Here is a 17,415-nt window from a genome sequence, read left to right on the forward strand (position 1 = left end):
AAATACATTTCCGTAAAGCGTACAGTTCAATAAAATAAGACAAATGTGAGATGAAGAGATTTTTATTCTGTATCAGACATGAACACAATCTTTTTAAAGTTTTAAAGAGCTTATGAAATACACTCTTCTCACAAATAAACACCTGCAAACTTAAACACTGCAATGTTTACCAAAATTAAAAAAAACTAAACATTGAGTCTATTGTTCAAAAGTCTCGAGTTTTTGGGCTGTACTGTTATTGATTTGCTTCACAAGCTCCTGTACAGTCGATGCCTTCATCTACTTCTCTATTATGTTTAATTCATAAAGGCAATTGTGGGATTTCGTTCAAGATTGAGCATCACAGTTACTGATTATGAAAAGCTAACACAGAAAAGCCAGAATCGCGCAAAAAAAAAGCCCTGTAAAGCAAACCAAAAGGTAAAATGAGAGAGTGACTCACCAAGCAGCTAACGTTTTGGCTGCCAAAATGAACTGAAGCCAAACTGGGATGAATCAATCAAATGCTTGTATTGCTTTTTCGTCACACACTTTAGTGCATCCCCGACCTTCTCAATGTCACCCTGCCATGTGAGGTTTTGGAGGCTCTTGGAATGAAATTGAAGCAACATGACCAACCAGTATCACTGAAGCAATAAATGAAAATTTTAAAAATATATATATCATACTTTCAATAGAATGATCAACATGAAGTTAGATTTCTTCTTCGGGAAATGAATTATTGAAAACATTCAGGTTTCACTTTAAATAATCAAATGAAACTGTAAACCAACTTTGTATTGAAATCTGATGAGGATCTATGGAAAAAAAAAAATCAGTTAAAAATGCACCAATTGTTAGTTTGTTAAAAAAAAAAAAAAGTGACTTAAATTCTGCCCACAAAAGTCTCTGGACCACAATGGAAGAACTTAAGAGCCTGGATTTCTTTTGTAGTGCATCTTTTGTGTGCTTGATATGAAAAGTGTCACCTGCGATTGTTTGTGCATTGTAGCAGATACGTTACGCAACAGTGTTTTCATTCGGGAATGAAGCTCAATCAAAAACTGGATTTTTCCCGCTCACATTTCTTTCAACTTCAAAACCAAAAGCCTTCAAGTGACCCGGCCATGTCTTTGCACTCAAAGTCCCGTCACCGCCTGAGCATATTAGCAGATGGATCCAGCAAAACATTGAAACACGTGATGACTTGCTTGTCTCCTACCTGACGACCAACTGAGAAAATAGACCGTTACACATTGTGCTTTGACTAATAGAGCGGCACACATTTTTTATAGAAATACAAATCTCTTAGATAGAAGTACATTCACTGTAATGTCTCAGACTAATTTTACATAATACATTTTTATTGTTATAAAATAGACTTCTCTAAATATAGTCAGGCTACTTTTCCCATGACTACGTTACATTAGCAACATTGAAGAGTAAAGCGCCGACTTCATATTTGCTGCGACAATTTACGAGCGGACGTCACTAGACAAAATTCACAAGTATGGCTTTTCGCTATGCCGGTTCCCACTCGCGTCTGAACTTTTCCCAAAAATCTTTTTAGCCTTACACGGCTGGACATTTAACTCTTCGTTATTGCCGATGTCTGAATTAATACTCATTGAATAGTCTCGTTTGTGTGCATGTCAATACGCATATCAACAATTTAAGTGCACTTTAAGGGGCAGATAACAATCAATAATACGAGGGTCGAAATTACACCTCTTGCTCCGCGATTAGTAAGCGACTTGGGGGCGAGGCTTAAACCCAACCTACTGTATAATAGCTTCTATCATTGTCGTCCCAACTCCAAGGCACTGCTTAAACTGTAAACATGGCAGGTTGGTAAAATAACCGCAGAAATCACACATGGCAACAAACCAATGTGAAATGTAAGCCATGGCACACAACTATAATTAAGAAACACAATCTTAAAAAAAAAAAAAAAAAAAGGGGGGAAAACAACTTTGATACACTATTATACTTCAATGGCTTACATGCACACTCGAGTTTCCGCTCGAGCTATACATTTATATATATATATTTGTATATCTATCACTTTTGGCTTGACGATGATACATCAACATCTCGTGAGCACCCAATGTGCCATAGCGCGACAACGCCATCCTTCCGACGCTAACAAATCCCTGCTGTCAAAGGCTCCTGCAGTATTTCTATTGCAAACCAGTGTCACCGTACGCATAATGGAGAAGACCGTTTTCGTTATCTTGGGGGTAAAGAGTCTTCTCAGCTTAGCAAGATCACTTCCTTTGGCTTGTATTCATTAGCCCCCATGTAGCAGTGTATACAGTATCATGACCTTCAGCCATGCACACAAAGAAATCCATTCTCGGTTCTAACGCTAAAATGTCGGCTTTCTATCAGCTCAGAACCAATATTTGCCGCGGCGCACTGCGGCTCATAACAGACCCACGCGACGACTTGAGAATTTTAGAGTAGAAGAGCCCGCTGCGCCCCTTTTAACACAATCAGCCACATACGCTAACACACTCTCCTCAAACAATGGCTGCACAACACTGAAATATAATTACAGTAGAGCAAAATCAAGAATACCAGTAATTCAAAATCACTACAGATAAATATCAAATTTGTTGTAAATCTCTGAAAAATGGTAGGTACAAGTTTGACGAGGCTGATTTGTTTGCCTCGGCTGAAGAAAAGAAACAAAAAAGCAACAAAAGACATTTCACAGTACTGTCTGCCGCAGAGTACTGCTCAGTTATGATAACTTTTCGAAGCGAACGAGAGCTAAGCTGCAATGACTGAGACACGCGCAAAAGCGGGAATGCCAGATTTGCTTGAACTTTGGATGAGCTGGCCCAAATTTTCCTTTTAAGCCTCTATGAAATTTGGGAGCCTTAAGCCACAGCAGATGGGTGTGCCGGCATCCTCTGAGTCGGCTACGCAACCAATGACGGCTAAACCGGAAGAGACCCGCAGATGATTTGTGCTATTTACAGCTCAACTTGAACATACAGTGTTGGTAAATAACGCCTTCTGCACCTGGCGAGCCATCCGGGAATTTACAGTACAGTACTTCACAATGAGGAACTAAGCAGTTGCCGATACTCCACCAATTAAGGGAAGTCAGGACAAGAATCAAAACAGTACAAATAAATGCTATAAACATCAGTGACTTTTTGTAATGGGTACAGTGAGAAATTATTATTATTGAGGCCAGGAAGCTGATCTGAAAAAATTTAAAGACTGCTTTTGAGAATTTTTTATCCGAGCGCACGTGCGTTTTTTTTTTTTTTTTTTTTAAATCCGTGAGTTATCAGTGTGTCTGCGTGCGTACGTGTATATAAAAATGAATGCGAATGAGCATGCTCGCCTGTGTGTGTAAGAGAATGTCAGATGCGCTTCCATTTCCAGATCCTGCTGGCTCCGCCCAGAGCGAAGCTGTTCATCCTTCACCAGTTCATGATGCAGTTTCTGTTCAAGGTCATGAAGTACACCTGGCTGCTGCCTCCCGACCGCACTGAGGCAAAGAACACCTGAGGACACGAAGAGAGAAAAGGAGTGAAGGAAAGCTTTTGTTGGTGTTGTCACTCGCACTTCATTCTCAAGTACAAGTACGGATGCTTGTGTAACAAAGCCACATTGAAAAAGACTTCATCAGTGAAGTCAGGTTTTTGCCTTTGCTTATAACTTGGTAAAATGCAAAATATAAATGCAGTTTCCCACATTCCCTTTTTGTTTTTAGTCTTTCTAAACTCACTCTTATTAACTTGCATAATTAGACGCAACAGAATGGTTTGAATTGGACAATCAGTTGCACGCCCTCTAGCGGACATCATGTTCAAATGCACCCCCATAGCTTCACTAACGTCAAAGACTCAACAAATTTAAATTACACAGCTGATTGTTTCTTTTTTTTATCTGCAGTAACAAATGTTTGTATGTTGTTACATCCCACCACATTTTTTTTTTCTTGCCTTGTCGTTCCTCTCACACAGGAACTTAAGCCTCTGAGCTCTCTTGTGCATGAAGACGCCATCCAAGTGGCCAGTCTCCACTGAGCGAATCTCAATGGCTTTCTCTCCCCAGCCCATGATCTGATTGGAGCAGATGTGAGCTGCAACCAAAAATGGCAACACAGAATTAACAACTCGTCGGATTCCAGCTGGTGAGTCCATTTTGATCCCGTACCGACAGATGTCGGCATTTCGCCCCACTGCAGGACCACATCCTTGATGATGCGACCATACGTGTTGACATAGACGCCCTCATCCTCGTAGCACAGAAGCATCTCCATGCCGTCGGAACTGGGAAGGAACACGATGGCGTGCGGCGTCACGTGGCTCTGGATCTGTTTGGGGGACCAAAGTCAAATCTCCCGGCCCGGCGCATCTCAAAACACTGCACAACTTACATGGACGGGGATGTAAATGTCATAGTTGTTTCCGGAGTCCACGTCGATGGCGTGGAAGCCGGCACAGGAGCCGTAGATGACCTTTAACCTCTGACCCTCTTCCACTGTCAGGTCCACAAGGACTGGCCTGTGTGGCAGGTCTGCAAAGGACTGGTTAAGGGGAGAAGGCGGTTTGCCGGAAGTAAATACACAAGACAAAAAGATCATCTTAAATACTTGAGCGACTTGCTCGTACTACCTTGAAGGCCATGAATTTGTGATAAGGCTTGGGCGCCCAAGCATACACTTCCACGGCATTCTTCAACGCAATCACAAGGAACTTTATCCTCTCGTATTTCACTAGAAGGGACAATCACGAGGACACGTGATATGGCGTACTTTCTATCAATAATTCAGCCGGCCAAGCGCATTTGTCACAAGCAATAATAAGTCTGCCACTCACCAACTTTGTAGTGCACGCAGCCCTCCATCTCGCCCACAGTGGTCCAGCCTTGCTTCTTCTCCACTTCGGGGTCATTGTGGAGGATCTTATTCCTCAGCCAGGCCAGGTAGTAGACACGCACCTTGTTTTTCTTGCCTTCAGAGGAACAGTAGGAGTTGGACTGTTGATTGACTTGACTAACTGGTCACAACTAAATTCCATGAGCAGCGATACAGACCTGAAATGGTGATGAGCAGATTGAGGCCCTCTAAAACATCCATCTGCTGGAACCGGCGCGAGTTGATGAGTGGATAAACTTTGCCCTGTCCACTGCGGTCCAGCAACTTCAAACCATTCTCTGTCCCCACCAACAGGTTCACACCTCCAGAGACACATTATGTTCAGTTACTATCAAAAAAAAATCTTTGGATTGCCATTTATCACCATTTGTATCAGATCATAAGATCGCTTAATCAGGTGTCGCCGGGAAAGATGCTACTTATGCTAAACAGCTTTTTAGAAAAAGGTCAAAGGAGCTTGAATAGATTTGAATAAAAATGATTTGATAATACAAGCGGATGCCCTTTAATGTCTCATGGAGTCTTTCTGAGCAACGATTTCCGCAAGATTTTCTCTTCTGAATAATCCATAACGGCATTATCAGCGTTCGGGGTATCCTCCTCACCCCAAAGCGCCGCACACAGGATCTCAGAGTTGAACCTCTTCTTGTACTTTCGGATCTCAGGTGTGTCAGTAGGGGGGCGTGTGTTGGTGGGATTCACATTCACCATGGAACCCTTCCTGACCTCCATCTTCAGCTGTTCAAACCTTGAGCCTATAACATGATGAGTAGGATTTGATTTAGTATTTGGCAAATAACGTTCCAATAATAAATCACTTCTATGGTAGTGCAATAAAAAAACCTTCTGACTCACTTGTAACAGAAATGTTATCCCCGGTACCTCCCGGTGTCTGGTACATTCCAAGATCCACAAAGGTGGTGAAGGAGGACTTGCCAGGTGCCTTGACCAAACATCTGGACTGATACTGGTGGGGAAGAAAGGATGGAGAAGCACAATTTACATAACGTTTGATTTGATAAACCTAAAATCAAAATAGCTCTAATCACCAAACTTGGTGTTGTTAAATCACACGTTCTATGTGAAGTAGAAAGATAACGCAGATAAATAAATACTTGGCATCCCTCTTACATCATACACAGAGTCCTTCCCAGGGGAGGAGTGAGTGGCGGAATCAGTGGGGGAGTGGGAGGGCTGCACCACATCTGGTAAGTTAGTGTAGCCATTGTGGCTCCGCTTCTCAGGGGTCTTTCAGATACAAAAAAAAATAAAATACACACATCAATTTTTTATACATAACAAACGTGTAATTACATAATATTGTGCACAAAGCTATACATTTGTATGTGCTCCCATTTTTCATGTACACCAAGCACCTATTGTTCTAAATGATCATTTTCATTTGTGTTTCTGTGCTATTTTTTGTCTTGATACTTTTTGGTATATTATTCTGAATTATTTATAGTGGAGCAGCGACATGAGGTAGCTTGCGTGGTCAATGGCGTTTTAATTCTGTGGTCTAACGACACGCAAAAAGGCTGTTAAATGCTGCCATGGTTTCTGCCTACCCCGTTTTACATTTACATCAAACAGCCCACGTCATCAAACATGTCTTGCGTTTGATGTGAATCCCATGGCCTATTTTATCTAGCTCACTTTGCATTTCCAGCTTCATTACACATCCAAAATGACCTCACCCTTTGTACCAACATGGTCTGATCTCCATAACCTCCAGCTTGCTCTCCTTCTGCCTCCTCGCCCTCATCTTCATGAACCACCATGGTGTTGACCGAATCCGTGTCTGCGTCCCTGTGGCTGAAATCAAAAGAGGGTTCACTCGTTTTTTTCCGCCTCCATTTTCCCCGCCGCCTATGTAATGACATTATTACCGATCAGATGGACTTTCATCCTCTTCAGCTCCTTCTCCGTTTTCGCTCTCCTCACTACTCTCACTACTCTCTGAGGAGGAGGAGTAATCATTGGCCTTGACTGGAGGCCTGGGTTGTTCTTCAGCACGCTCTTTAGCAAAGAGACCGTGATCCTGCAATGTATATCACAATTCATTTGTATGCAGAAATAACGGATGACTGCACGTGATAACAAAAAAATGAAGATCCCCTGATGATATTTCATGATGATGTTCAAGGTCTTTAATTTCAAACGTTCAGCATAACAATAATCCAACACAAAAAAAGAAAAAAATCCTTTATGTGTGACCAAACATGCAACTCGGGCTTTTGCAACTCGTGAATGCAGATGAATGAAAAGACAGAACATGCGTACACACTCGCTACTAACCTCTCCTATAGCTCTCTTGTAACTCTACAATTGTCAACACGGATTTAGGGAAGAGGGACAGCATGATGGGGAACAAGTCAAAAAGGAACGTTTAGGTTAGGAGAAAATGAACGATTAAGTGTTAATATTCAGCGCATTTTTTTATTAATGACAAAACTTAAGAGGTATTTTGCTGCCACCAAAACAATGTCAAAATTAGCGGACGACATGGTCCGACTTACAGCAGGCCGCCCTGGGCGAGAAGAGGTGCGAGACTCCCCCGGCTTGTGACGACTATCCTGGGATAGAATGGGCGACTCCATCTTGGAGGAACCTGAAAACGACAGTGGGTCAAATAGTTCCCACTTGAGGAAGTACAGATGGTCTTGGGGGACAGAAGGACTCACTGAGGATGCGATGCCTTTCCAACGAGCCCGTCTGTGGCAGATCAGATATGATGCCAATATTATCGCCTCTCTCCCAGCGATCGTTTCGGCTGAGATCCGGATTACTGCGCAGACGAAACCATTAGTCTCACACATCCATAAAATCTCGCAAAAGAAATAAATTTTCTTTTTATGCATGAATGATGAGACATAGTCAAAAACTCCAAATAAATGATCGGATGACCACACGGGGTATAAAAGTGGCGAAACAAAAGTGAACGGCTTTCTTTTTTGTATCTCTTTAAAATGCTAAAATTTAGAATATTTTGCTACCTGGCTCTCACTGGATGCCTGATGCCAGAAGTCAGGTTGGTGTTGAGAGCTGTTGCAATTGATGCTGTTCTCTGGGGAATCTGCGGATTGAAATTCATCAGAATTTTGCAAGATACTATATCACACTGAACTACAGCCTTCATTGTTAGTCCAGAGTCCACTGCAGTCAATCCATCTGACCTTGGGTGGGAGTTCCACATCTGGCAAGCGGATCCAGGGCCCATGATCCTCCCTGATTTGGTGCATCAGTGGCGCGGGGGTCTCAGACGTAGGGTCTGAGTTCTGACGCACTAGCTCTCTGGAGTGGATGGGTCGGGGCGTGGGGGCGAGGGAGGGGTCCTGGGTAGGGAATGCGGACATGGTCTTAGTAGGCTGGTCGCAGAGAGACTGGGAGCGTGGGACAGGGGCGGCGTAAGGCTTTAGTGGGACCAAGTGAGCCATCTGCAACTTTTGGGTGGCAGGAGGAGCACAGGATGATGGAGTAGGCCCAGAAAAGAGCGCAATCCCAGTTAAAAGGCCAAAGATGTGAGGGGAAGAAGGAAAAGGTTGGCGTTAAAAGGCAGCAGATGAAATGTAAAGTAGTTTCAGATAGATGAAGAAAGCTCTCGTCTTAACAAACAATCGCTATCACCAACCTTGCCCTGCCCCCCTTGAGGTTCAACGGGCCTCTGCATCGGGGGCGTCTGAGCAGACTGGCCCGCTCCAGACGGGCCGATTGAGTCCGAGCGTGACTGGATGGCCGTGTCAGAGACGGTGGTACAGATTTTTGGAGAGCCCTGTCTGTTGAGCTTGCTTCGCTCCTCCACCTGGTGCCAAGAATGAGAGCGAAGGATGAGAGTAGTGGTTGACAGCAGGTTTCGGGCATATGTAGTTGGGAATCGTGGTACCTCACGGGCCCATGTGGGTTTGTTATTGGGCTCCAAGTTTTTGTTGTAGTGGTAGAGTTGGGGCTTCCTTTCCTGTTGCTGTTGCTGCAGCGACACTAAGTAAGCATGCTCCTGTTGAAGCTGCCTCTGCAGCCGCTCTGACTGACGCTGCTCCTCCAGCTGCTTACGTTTGTACTCCTGAGCAAATAAACACACTGCGGTCAGCATGCTGAGACGAGAGTGATTGCATTGCACTGATTGCATCGACTGGCAGAGGTTTCACATTTTTAGCTACCCACGGGTGACTTTTACGCATCTTCAACTAGCTGACAAAAGAAGTTTCTTTGGCTTCACATTTCACGTGGTGATTTCGGTCAATGTTTTTTTTTTTTTTTTTTTTTAATTGTGAGTTCTAAGCTGCGTGCGTCACTGAAACGTTTGACGGTCATTTCGAAAGGATGAAAATAAATTCAACCATGAGTCACTTGCCAAGGATACTCGCATTTACTGTATAGTCAGTCTAAAGGCATTTGAGATAGATATTTTAACAATCTTCTTGCTTGCTGCAGAGATAACCTAAGATTAAAAGTCAAATGTCTTATGCAGCACGTAAATCAAAAAATAGCGCTGTGAACTTAATAAGGTGTCCAGTGAGTGTGTCGTCTACTTGAACCCAAAAATGAGAAGCCAATCATGGCGATTTACCATAAGCAATGCCTGCTCCTGAAGCAGCTGCTGCTGGAGGATTTCGAGCTGCCGTTGCTCTTCTTCTAACTTATGTCTTATAAACTCCTGAGGAGAGGCAAGGGAGAAGGGAGGACAGGAATAAAAGGTGCAAAAAGAGAAGGCAAATATGAGAGGAGGGGGAGAGGACGCAATCATAGAACAGTTATGTAAGCATACGCTAAACAACAGGAACCATTCAACAATTTGAACACAAAATGCCGTTTGGCAAATCAAACAACACTGAGAAAACTTGATAGTAGCAAAAGACTGATTGATATTAGTCACACTAACAGAACATAAGCGTGACGGGCTCGTGATTGTGATTTGACACCAGACAATTTCAGATGGGAGACAGGAAATAGGAAAAAAAAAAAAAAAAAAAAGAAGAGACCGACACAGAGAGCTCACCCACAGAACTCATCCCTGAATAAATACACTATTTTGAACCCTTGCTGCTATGGCAACCTACTCATGGAATTTCACCACTCGCAGAGTGTTGCTGCACGACACGCCCACACTTGGCCTCGATTGGCTGACTGTGGCGGTTGTCCCCTGTGGTTGGTTACCTGCTCTCTTTCGGCCAGCCTTCTATCTTCCTCCCGTCTCATATCGTCAAGTCTCCGATGGGGACCTTTTTCTTGCTGCCTCACCATCTCTCGCTCCTTTCTCTGTTGCTGAGACAGAGAGAGGGGGGGACAGGAAAAAGAGAAATGAGCACAGGGGCAACGTTTGCACAAGAGAATTGATTATGGATTGCCATCTTATGAGTGAAACCACCCACATATTTTGCAGAGTTAGGGAAAGAACCAAAGGGAATGGAAAACAGAATGGAGACAGAGTCATTCTGTCAAATACACACATGCACAAAAGGACATCTAGTGCATTCGTCATCTTAGAAAGCTAAAAAATGATTTATTTTTGACTGGAGGGAAATTAAATGTCGCCAAATTGTTTGTTGTTGGCAGTTGAACACAGAAAGGCTCAACCCCACTGCGTTGGTTTTTACCAGAAATCATAATGTGTTCATTTACAATGTGGTCAATTGCTGTAAGTGGCAGTCAGCGAAGTGAAGATTTAGGGCATCCATTTCAGCGATGGTCAAAATGCGGTGAGCTACCTCTTCCAGCCGTCGCCGCTGCTCTTTTTGCTCCTCAATGCGTTTCTGTCTGTCGTGCAGCAATTGCCTCTTGTGCTCCTCAGGGTCCCGGCGCTGAGCGGCCAATTGGGCCTGCTGTCTCTTGTGAGCCTCCGACCGCTCCTTGTTCTCTTGTTGGAGACGCTGGAAGTCCCGACGGAGGGTGGACTCTCCGGGCACGTTGAGGATTGAGCTGGCGATCAAGTAGGACAATGGGAATGAGACAAGCAGGCTTTTGTTATTGCACAGCAGCATTGTAGATATCAAGGAATACCTGGACTCTCTGTCATCGCTTCGATTCTCATCATCTTCATCACTGCCGCTGTACTCGTACTCCGTCTCCTCTGTGATGACAATCAGAATAAAGGTCAAGGATGCAAGATTGCCAATATCACAGTCAGGTCAGCTCAATGATTCTCAGTTGTTCCTCTACTGACCTTTCTCTCCCCTTTTTTTGCGCGTCCGGTCAATGTGGTCTTTGAGTTGAATCCGGACCTGACGCTCAGTTGGCTGGTCCCTGATGAAGGAGTGCTTGAGCAGCTGCTCTGTGGATGGTCGGCTGGGATACGTCTTCACGAGGCAGGCCTCGATAAAGTCAATAAATTTCTTGGACCTGAGAGAAATGGGAAGAGTGCTAAGAGATTGGGATTCATTGCCAGCCGGCTATCTTCTAATTCACCAATCATCGAGCATAGTCAAGCTTGTTATTTTGTTACTTTTGGAGAGGTACTTGCTTAATAATTCAGGTCAATTTAGACCATGCAGAATGTCAATATTTTTTGGGGTGGGCAGAAACATTCCATTGTGTTGATTAATTAGCGGGAAGAAATGACATATTTCGCAATTTTATATGACGCTTGCCAAATTATTACATAACGTACAATGAACTATGCTCTTAGTAACACATCAGTATTTTCCATTACCTATCTTTCGTATACTATCATTGCCCCTGATACTGAATACTGCTGGAAAACTTTTTTTTAATTCTTCCTGGTGTCAGGTACAATATGCAGATTTGTCAAAATGGTAACCGAGAGCATTTAACTCACCACTTTTTGGATTTAAGTTTAGGAGGGGGATTCCGGGGAATCAGGAAGAGGGCTCTCATTGGATGCATGTCACACAGTGCTACAAAGACCAAATCAAACACGTGTTAGCATGTACAATTATATAATCTCAAAAACCTCATCAATTACCATGGAAAATGAAGAGGAGGCTAATCATGATTTTTCACATTTTCCAGCACAAAGTGGCTTGAGAATAATAAACGCAAAGATTCTTCGTGTCCTACAACATGGGCACAGCTGGTGTTATCCAATCTTTCCCAATACCTCGGGCTTATTGTTATACTGAATGCAAGAGCAAGCAACGTGAGTCATGTTGTTCCCGGCGTAGGTAGGTAGCTCGCTAAACCTGACTGGTAAGCTTTCAAGTTTCACAGTACAGTATCCAGGCTATTGTGAGGCCGCTTGAAGCTGTGGAGAAAAAAAATGTCCACAGCTTTGACGTTTGTGCTCAAATCTTATCAAGCACGACGTCCTGAAAATTAGACAAGCGAGGTCCATCAGTCTTGCTGTGAAGACTGTTGGACATGAACCGTTTTAACCAGATCTGTGATTAAATGCCCAAGCAAGCTCCTCCCGCAAAGCAGAGCGGAGAGGAGAGATCTGTGCAATCAGCCTCCACAGGCGGCGTGGCGTGCCAGCTCACGACTTCACTCGCTTGATTACAGTGAGTCAGCTGTCCATCTGAAGACCGACAAAACTGCCGGAGCAAGACTCATTCATGGAGGGAGAGACAACTGAGCTCCCCGCGACTCCATCGCGTCAGTAAAGCGCAGCTGCAAGCCCATTAAAGAATTCACTTTGACTTACGCGGCGCTCCTTCGGCCATTTCGATGGCGGTGATTCCCAAGGACCAGATGTCGCTCTGGAAAAGAACCAAGATGACACTTGAGCCTGGCCTTCAAGTCGTCACACAATCGCGCACATACTACACAGCTGTTGTTACCCTGTAGTCGTAGGTGGAGTCGGGGTTCTCGTCGCAGGCGATGACCTCCGGCGCCATCCAGTAAGGCGTACCGATGAAGGTGTTTCTACGGCCCACGGTTCTGTCTAACTGAGCGCTGACTCCAAAATCAACTGGACACAAAGGGTGAGGAATTTCCCCAGTTTGGTTACAAACTTAAGCGCTGTTCTTTTTGTTCAGCTGCCTAAAGCGTCAAAGAAATTTTCAGAAACAACATTGGTCACCCTCCATTTTTCTAAATTAAATCCTATATGCATAATTTGGTATGCACTTTGAAGCATACCGAGTTTGACCTCTGCATTCTCTGTGAGAAGAACATTCTGGCCCTTGATGTCTCTATGGATGACTTTATGGGTGTGCAGGTGGGAAAGGCCCTGGACACGAACAAATAGGAAGAGTATAAAATATCAGTTAAAGTCTGGAACGGGGGAAGAAAAAAGAACAACACCTCCTAACGCTGAATGGTGTCAAAGTCAGTCTCTGATTCGCACGTCTGTTTCTCACCCTTAGGATTTCTCTGCAGATGTACGCGATCCAGTCCTCCTTCAGAGAGCTGCCCTTTGTGTTTTTCACCAAGTCGGTCACCGAGCCGGCGCCGCAGAACTCCATCACCAACTGCAAATGTATACAAATCTTTTTTTAGCGAGCCCCCCGATGGCACGGCTGTGCAAGTCATAAACAACAGACCCAAAGCTGGTCATCGTGTCCTGGTGGACTCTTCTTGACGAAGGCACCGTAATACGTGGCTATGTTGCGGTGGTGACTGTATTTTTTCAGCATGTTGATTTCAGCTTTGATCTCCTCCTCTTCCTCCTCCGTAACATCCATCACCTTGATGGCCGCGAGCTGGCCCGTCTTAACATGGCGGCCCTGATTTGAACAACACGATAAGACGATACTAAACATCAAACATGGCATTTTTTTCAGCCAAGTCATAGCAAATAAATCACCGTGGAAGTAATTGCGCTTTATCAGCGGGCATAGTAGCTTAGTGCCAAAGGCAATTTTACATTTCAAAATGAGGGCTGACATTTTACGGAGCCAGAATACAAGAAACTTTATCGCAAATATTGATGCAGGGTGGGAGCAAGAATGGGGAATTGGTTTCTAAAGTCTTCATCATGTAGCAAACACTTTTTTTTCTTACACTGTGCTATAGTTAACCTCACTTGGTTTATTGTACTCGTGATAACAATATTTTTTTTACATCACATCTCACCTTGTATACTTGCCCGTATGTCCCATTGCCGACTACCTCAACCAGCTCAAAGATTCCAGCAGGATCCTGCGGAAATGCACATTCACAACGTTCAAAAAACATCAAGAATCAGACACACACTTACATTTTCCATTGGTGCAAAATTCTCAGCAGTAACCATTGGATTAAATGTATTTAATATTCGTCACCATAACATACTTATATAATCACAGTCATTTATCATTGACTGGATGTGTTGTTGAGATGAAATTTTATTCAACACAGATATATAAAAAAAACTTCAAGATGGCTTCACTAGTGTGAGCACAAATCAGCAAACACACAAGAATTTGATTGAACCATCCAAGTCACAAATTAAAACCTGCACAATTCTATCGATTACTTTGCATTCAATTTTAGAGTGCCTGTTTTATTAAACATGGCATTATTGTGCAAAATTGGATTTATAATTGCTTGTAAACAAACGGTTGGGTCTCTAGAGTGCTTGCCTAACCATTGAGTGTGAAATTAAACAACCAAGGGCATCTTTTGTGATTTGCCTATTCCTGAAAATGAGCCATTTCAAATTGTCTCCAATAAGAAAACGTTGCTCCATTCGTTGCTAGTCACCTTTTCTTTAATAGGTAAAGTATCTCTCCTCTAACAGGCTGAGGTTCACTTCTAAATCTAAAGCAAATAGTTCTTTCTCTGTAAAAACTTAATTTGAGGAGAAAAAAAAATAACTCTTCAGCATTAGCACTTGGTCAAATAATTTGAAATGTGCGTCTTGAAATTCACAGTGCATTTAATTTGCATACAAATGGCCTGATCTCAATTTTCTTGCCACCCACCGACAAAAAAAAAAAAAAAAAATCACACTTGCTTTAAATAGAGTACAGCAGTGCCAGCACATATACGAACATAGTGACAGCACAAATACGGATGCTAACATGGAACATGGCCACTTGTGATTTCCTTGATTTGTGCACTTAAAGTTGCTGACCGCAAATTTCAGTGCCACTAATGACTATGTTGCTCTCAATTCAATGCCCAACTCCCTCCCGAGGGAAACGGAGGAAAAGTGACAAGCACATTCGCCTCCATGCTATTTCAATATGGCGTTAAGATGTGTGGGTGAGACTGCTGCTGAGGGTTTTAGAATGTAAAGCATGGCCCGTCCTGCTTTCATCTGTTTCCAATGACGGGGTTTCTGCCTCCGACAACACAGAGTGAAATTCCTTTGAGACAGGAAACAAAAAAATAGTACACATACTTTGATAGATAGCAGGATATAACTCAAACAAACATTCCTGACTGATGAAAATATGGTAGGTACAATGTAGACTAAACAAGAGGAATCATAGTAGGTACAGGAGTGAGACACATAGAGGAATAGAGGAAAATAATGTAATGATTGAGTGGGTGGACAAAGGCAAAGGCGCCAGTCACCCACGTCCAGCACAGAGAGTAGGATGAGAGGAACGGAGTGATAGAAGAGGAGGGGTACAGTTCTGCTCAAGGAGCAGCGCCGGAAGCACAGACACCGCAAAACAAATTGTGGGCAATGACTGCAAAAATGCAGGGAAGCGTTAAATCCAATGGCTCTCTGCTGGTGAGAGTTACAAGGGTGCTTGCCAGAATCATGAAAAAAAAAAAAAAAAATGCATTGCTGATCACTTTGGCATATTCAGGGGGGTAGCCAGTAATTTTTCCAACACCTCATAGGGGTGGCCAGAAGGTTTAAGTAGTTGTTCCTGACGATACTAAGGGATGCACCACTTCAGATGGTTTTAGCCATTGTTAATGTGATTCAAGTCAAGTTGACGACATTTTTTTTCCTTTTGAGGAGACAATGACATTCCTGGTCCAGTCTGCCAAACCCTTTTGGGCAGGCAACACTTGGGCATCACATGCATCCTGTTGGGCTGAAAACTCAAGCCTTCGAAATAAAAGCATGCTTGTGTAACAACATGGTTGCACCATAATGTGGGTCAAAGACTATTTTCAAAATCCTGCTCCAGTCCTCTCCAAACCCTTACTGCTTCTTCCTAACTAACCACAGGAGTCCATTCAGACATGGAAGACAAGTTGCATCAAACCAGCTGTCCTAGATTTGGTAGCTTCCTTAGCCAGAATGTGAGGAAACACGAAGCCAAACCAAACAAGAATTTGAGTATGCAGGACTCTTCTAGCACCAACAGTTCAATACTTGTGTACTCACCCTCAGAGCTGCCAGGTCGATGTCATCCAGGCTTCGCGTGGGGGCGTTTTCAGACATGGCTGGCCAAACTTGCAACGTTAGCTTATCAAGTTAGCCAGATTTTTCACAAGGAGCACTTTGAGGATGTGAAGGTGGCACCGTTGGTGATCTTAAATGGCCGCAATAGACAGTCCAATTTGCGAAAATTGTTGCTGCACTCAGATGAGCAAACACATCGCAGTTTCGAGCTCGCAGCTGGTTAGGTCGCGTCAACTCTCCAAATCTCGTCTTGAGGAATGAAATAATAGCACGGCCGATTTAAAAGATATCATTTATTTATACAAACTTTTACTCTAATTCGGCCACAGGCGCCCTTCGACGAACTGGCAGCTTTTCCAAGCAGTGCACCTCCACTGTTGAACACCTTGCTGCGTTCATTTCAACAAGATGTCTTCGATTTTGAATAACAAGCCAGCTGCGGAGGTATTCCGGAAAATGGCAACAATGTATTAACGGAGTAAAAAGGGGGGAAAAAAATGCCAAAATACGCAATGTTGTTTTTTCCAAGCGAACGCAACGTGATGGCGCCCGTTCCTTCAGTACCGCACCAGAACCGCCTATCAAACTGGCACTAATATTTTAAGTAACTACGCCCGAAGGTATTGTTGCAAGAGTCTTTCGAATGAGTCCGCGGTTGTTAAACTTCCGAAATAATCTCAAATTCGGCGTTGCGAAGAGACAGGTGGGCGCAATCAATGGATCTTTGACTGGTTAGCTAATGCGGCTAAAACAGCAGGCTAAACATTCTCGTCTGCAATAAACTTTGCTTCTTCTTTCATTTTCTATGTTGACAGTCGCGCCCAGCGTTGCCAACCTTTCCGGAAGAACACAGTCAGGCGGGCGGTGTGTTCTGGACTAAACCCCGCAACACTTAATCTAAACCGGGCCCTCGACTCCTTAAAGTTGCGCGTCGCGTCCGTGTCCACCATCCAGATTGGAGCACTCGGGAGTTGTAAATCCAACACTGCGGTATATCGCGCCCAGCCTCAAAACGGCGTCTGACGAGCAAACTTGTTATTTCGCCATGTTTTGCTTCCAAGCGCCCCCTCCCACTCCAAGCCTCGCTATGTGCAGTACAGACTGAGCGTTTGCTGGTTTGCGTCGACGATTGGCTGCGGACTAAAACTCCTCAAGTCTCTGTGGGTGGCTACGGCATGTTATCAGGGACAAACGAAAGCAATGCGTGTGACGTCATAACGATGCTCAGGTTTTTCTGCGGTTGGATGCGTTTATCTTTTTTAAATATTTTATAATCACAGCACATCACTCCAAATTTGCAAAAATGTTTGTACATATTGGTGATAGACCTCCCGCCACCCGGAAG

General features: G+C 43.7%; 1 protein-coding gene across 3 annotated transcripts; it reads right to left on the reverse strand.

The window, feature by feature from the left end:
* Positions 1–46: 46 nt before the first annotated feature.
* Positions 47–17,210, reverse strand: mink1 (misshapen-like kinase 1). Of its 3 annotated transcripts, XM_049743416.2 has the most exons (32): positions 16,053–17,210; positions 13,853–13,918; positions 13,321–13,503; positions 13,138–13,248; positions 12,917–13,007; positions 12,616–12,746; positions 12,480–12,534; positions 11,655–11,733; positions 11,043–11,218; positions 10,880–10,949; positions 10,588–10,798; positions 10,037–10,144; positions 9,450–9,536; positions 8,766–8,942; positions 8,514–8,684; positions 8,059–8,325; positions 7,879–7,958; positions 7,567–7,670; positions 7,402–7,493; positions 7,181–7,204; positions 6,772–6,923; positions 6,580–6,697; positions 6,014–6,130; positions 5,738–5,849; positions 5,488–5,637; positions 5,041–5,184; positions 4,824–4,958; positions 4,620–4,720; positions 4,382–4,531; positions 4,159–4,318; positions 3,945–4,084; positions 47–3,503 (listed from the first exon to the last, which is right to left on the reverse strand). In XM_049743416.2, exons 1-32 carry the CDS (start codon positions 16,107–16,109, stop codon positions 3,420–3,422), a joined length of 3,903 nt encoding a protein of 1,300 aa, XP_049599373.1. In that variant the 5' UTR covers positions 16,110–17,210; the 3' UTR covers positions 47–3,419. The 3 variants fall into 3 exon arrangements, with proteins under 3 accessions (XP_049599373.1, XP_049599374.1, XP_049599375.1); XM_049743417.2 differs by lacking the exon at positions 9,450–9,536; XM_049743418.2 differs by lacking the exons at positions 7,181–7,204; positions 9,450–9,536.
* Positions 17,211–17,415: the final 205 nt, after the last annotated feature.

The sequence above is a fragment of the Syngnathus scovelli genome, chromosome 15 (genome assembly GCF_024217435.2).
Source record: "Syngnathus scovelli strain Florida chromosome 15, RoL_Ssco_1.2, whole genome shotgun sequence".
NCBI lineage: Eukaryota > Metazoa > Chordata > Actinopteri > Syngnathiformes > Syngnathidae > Syngnathus > Syngnathus scovelli.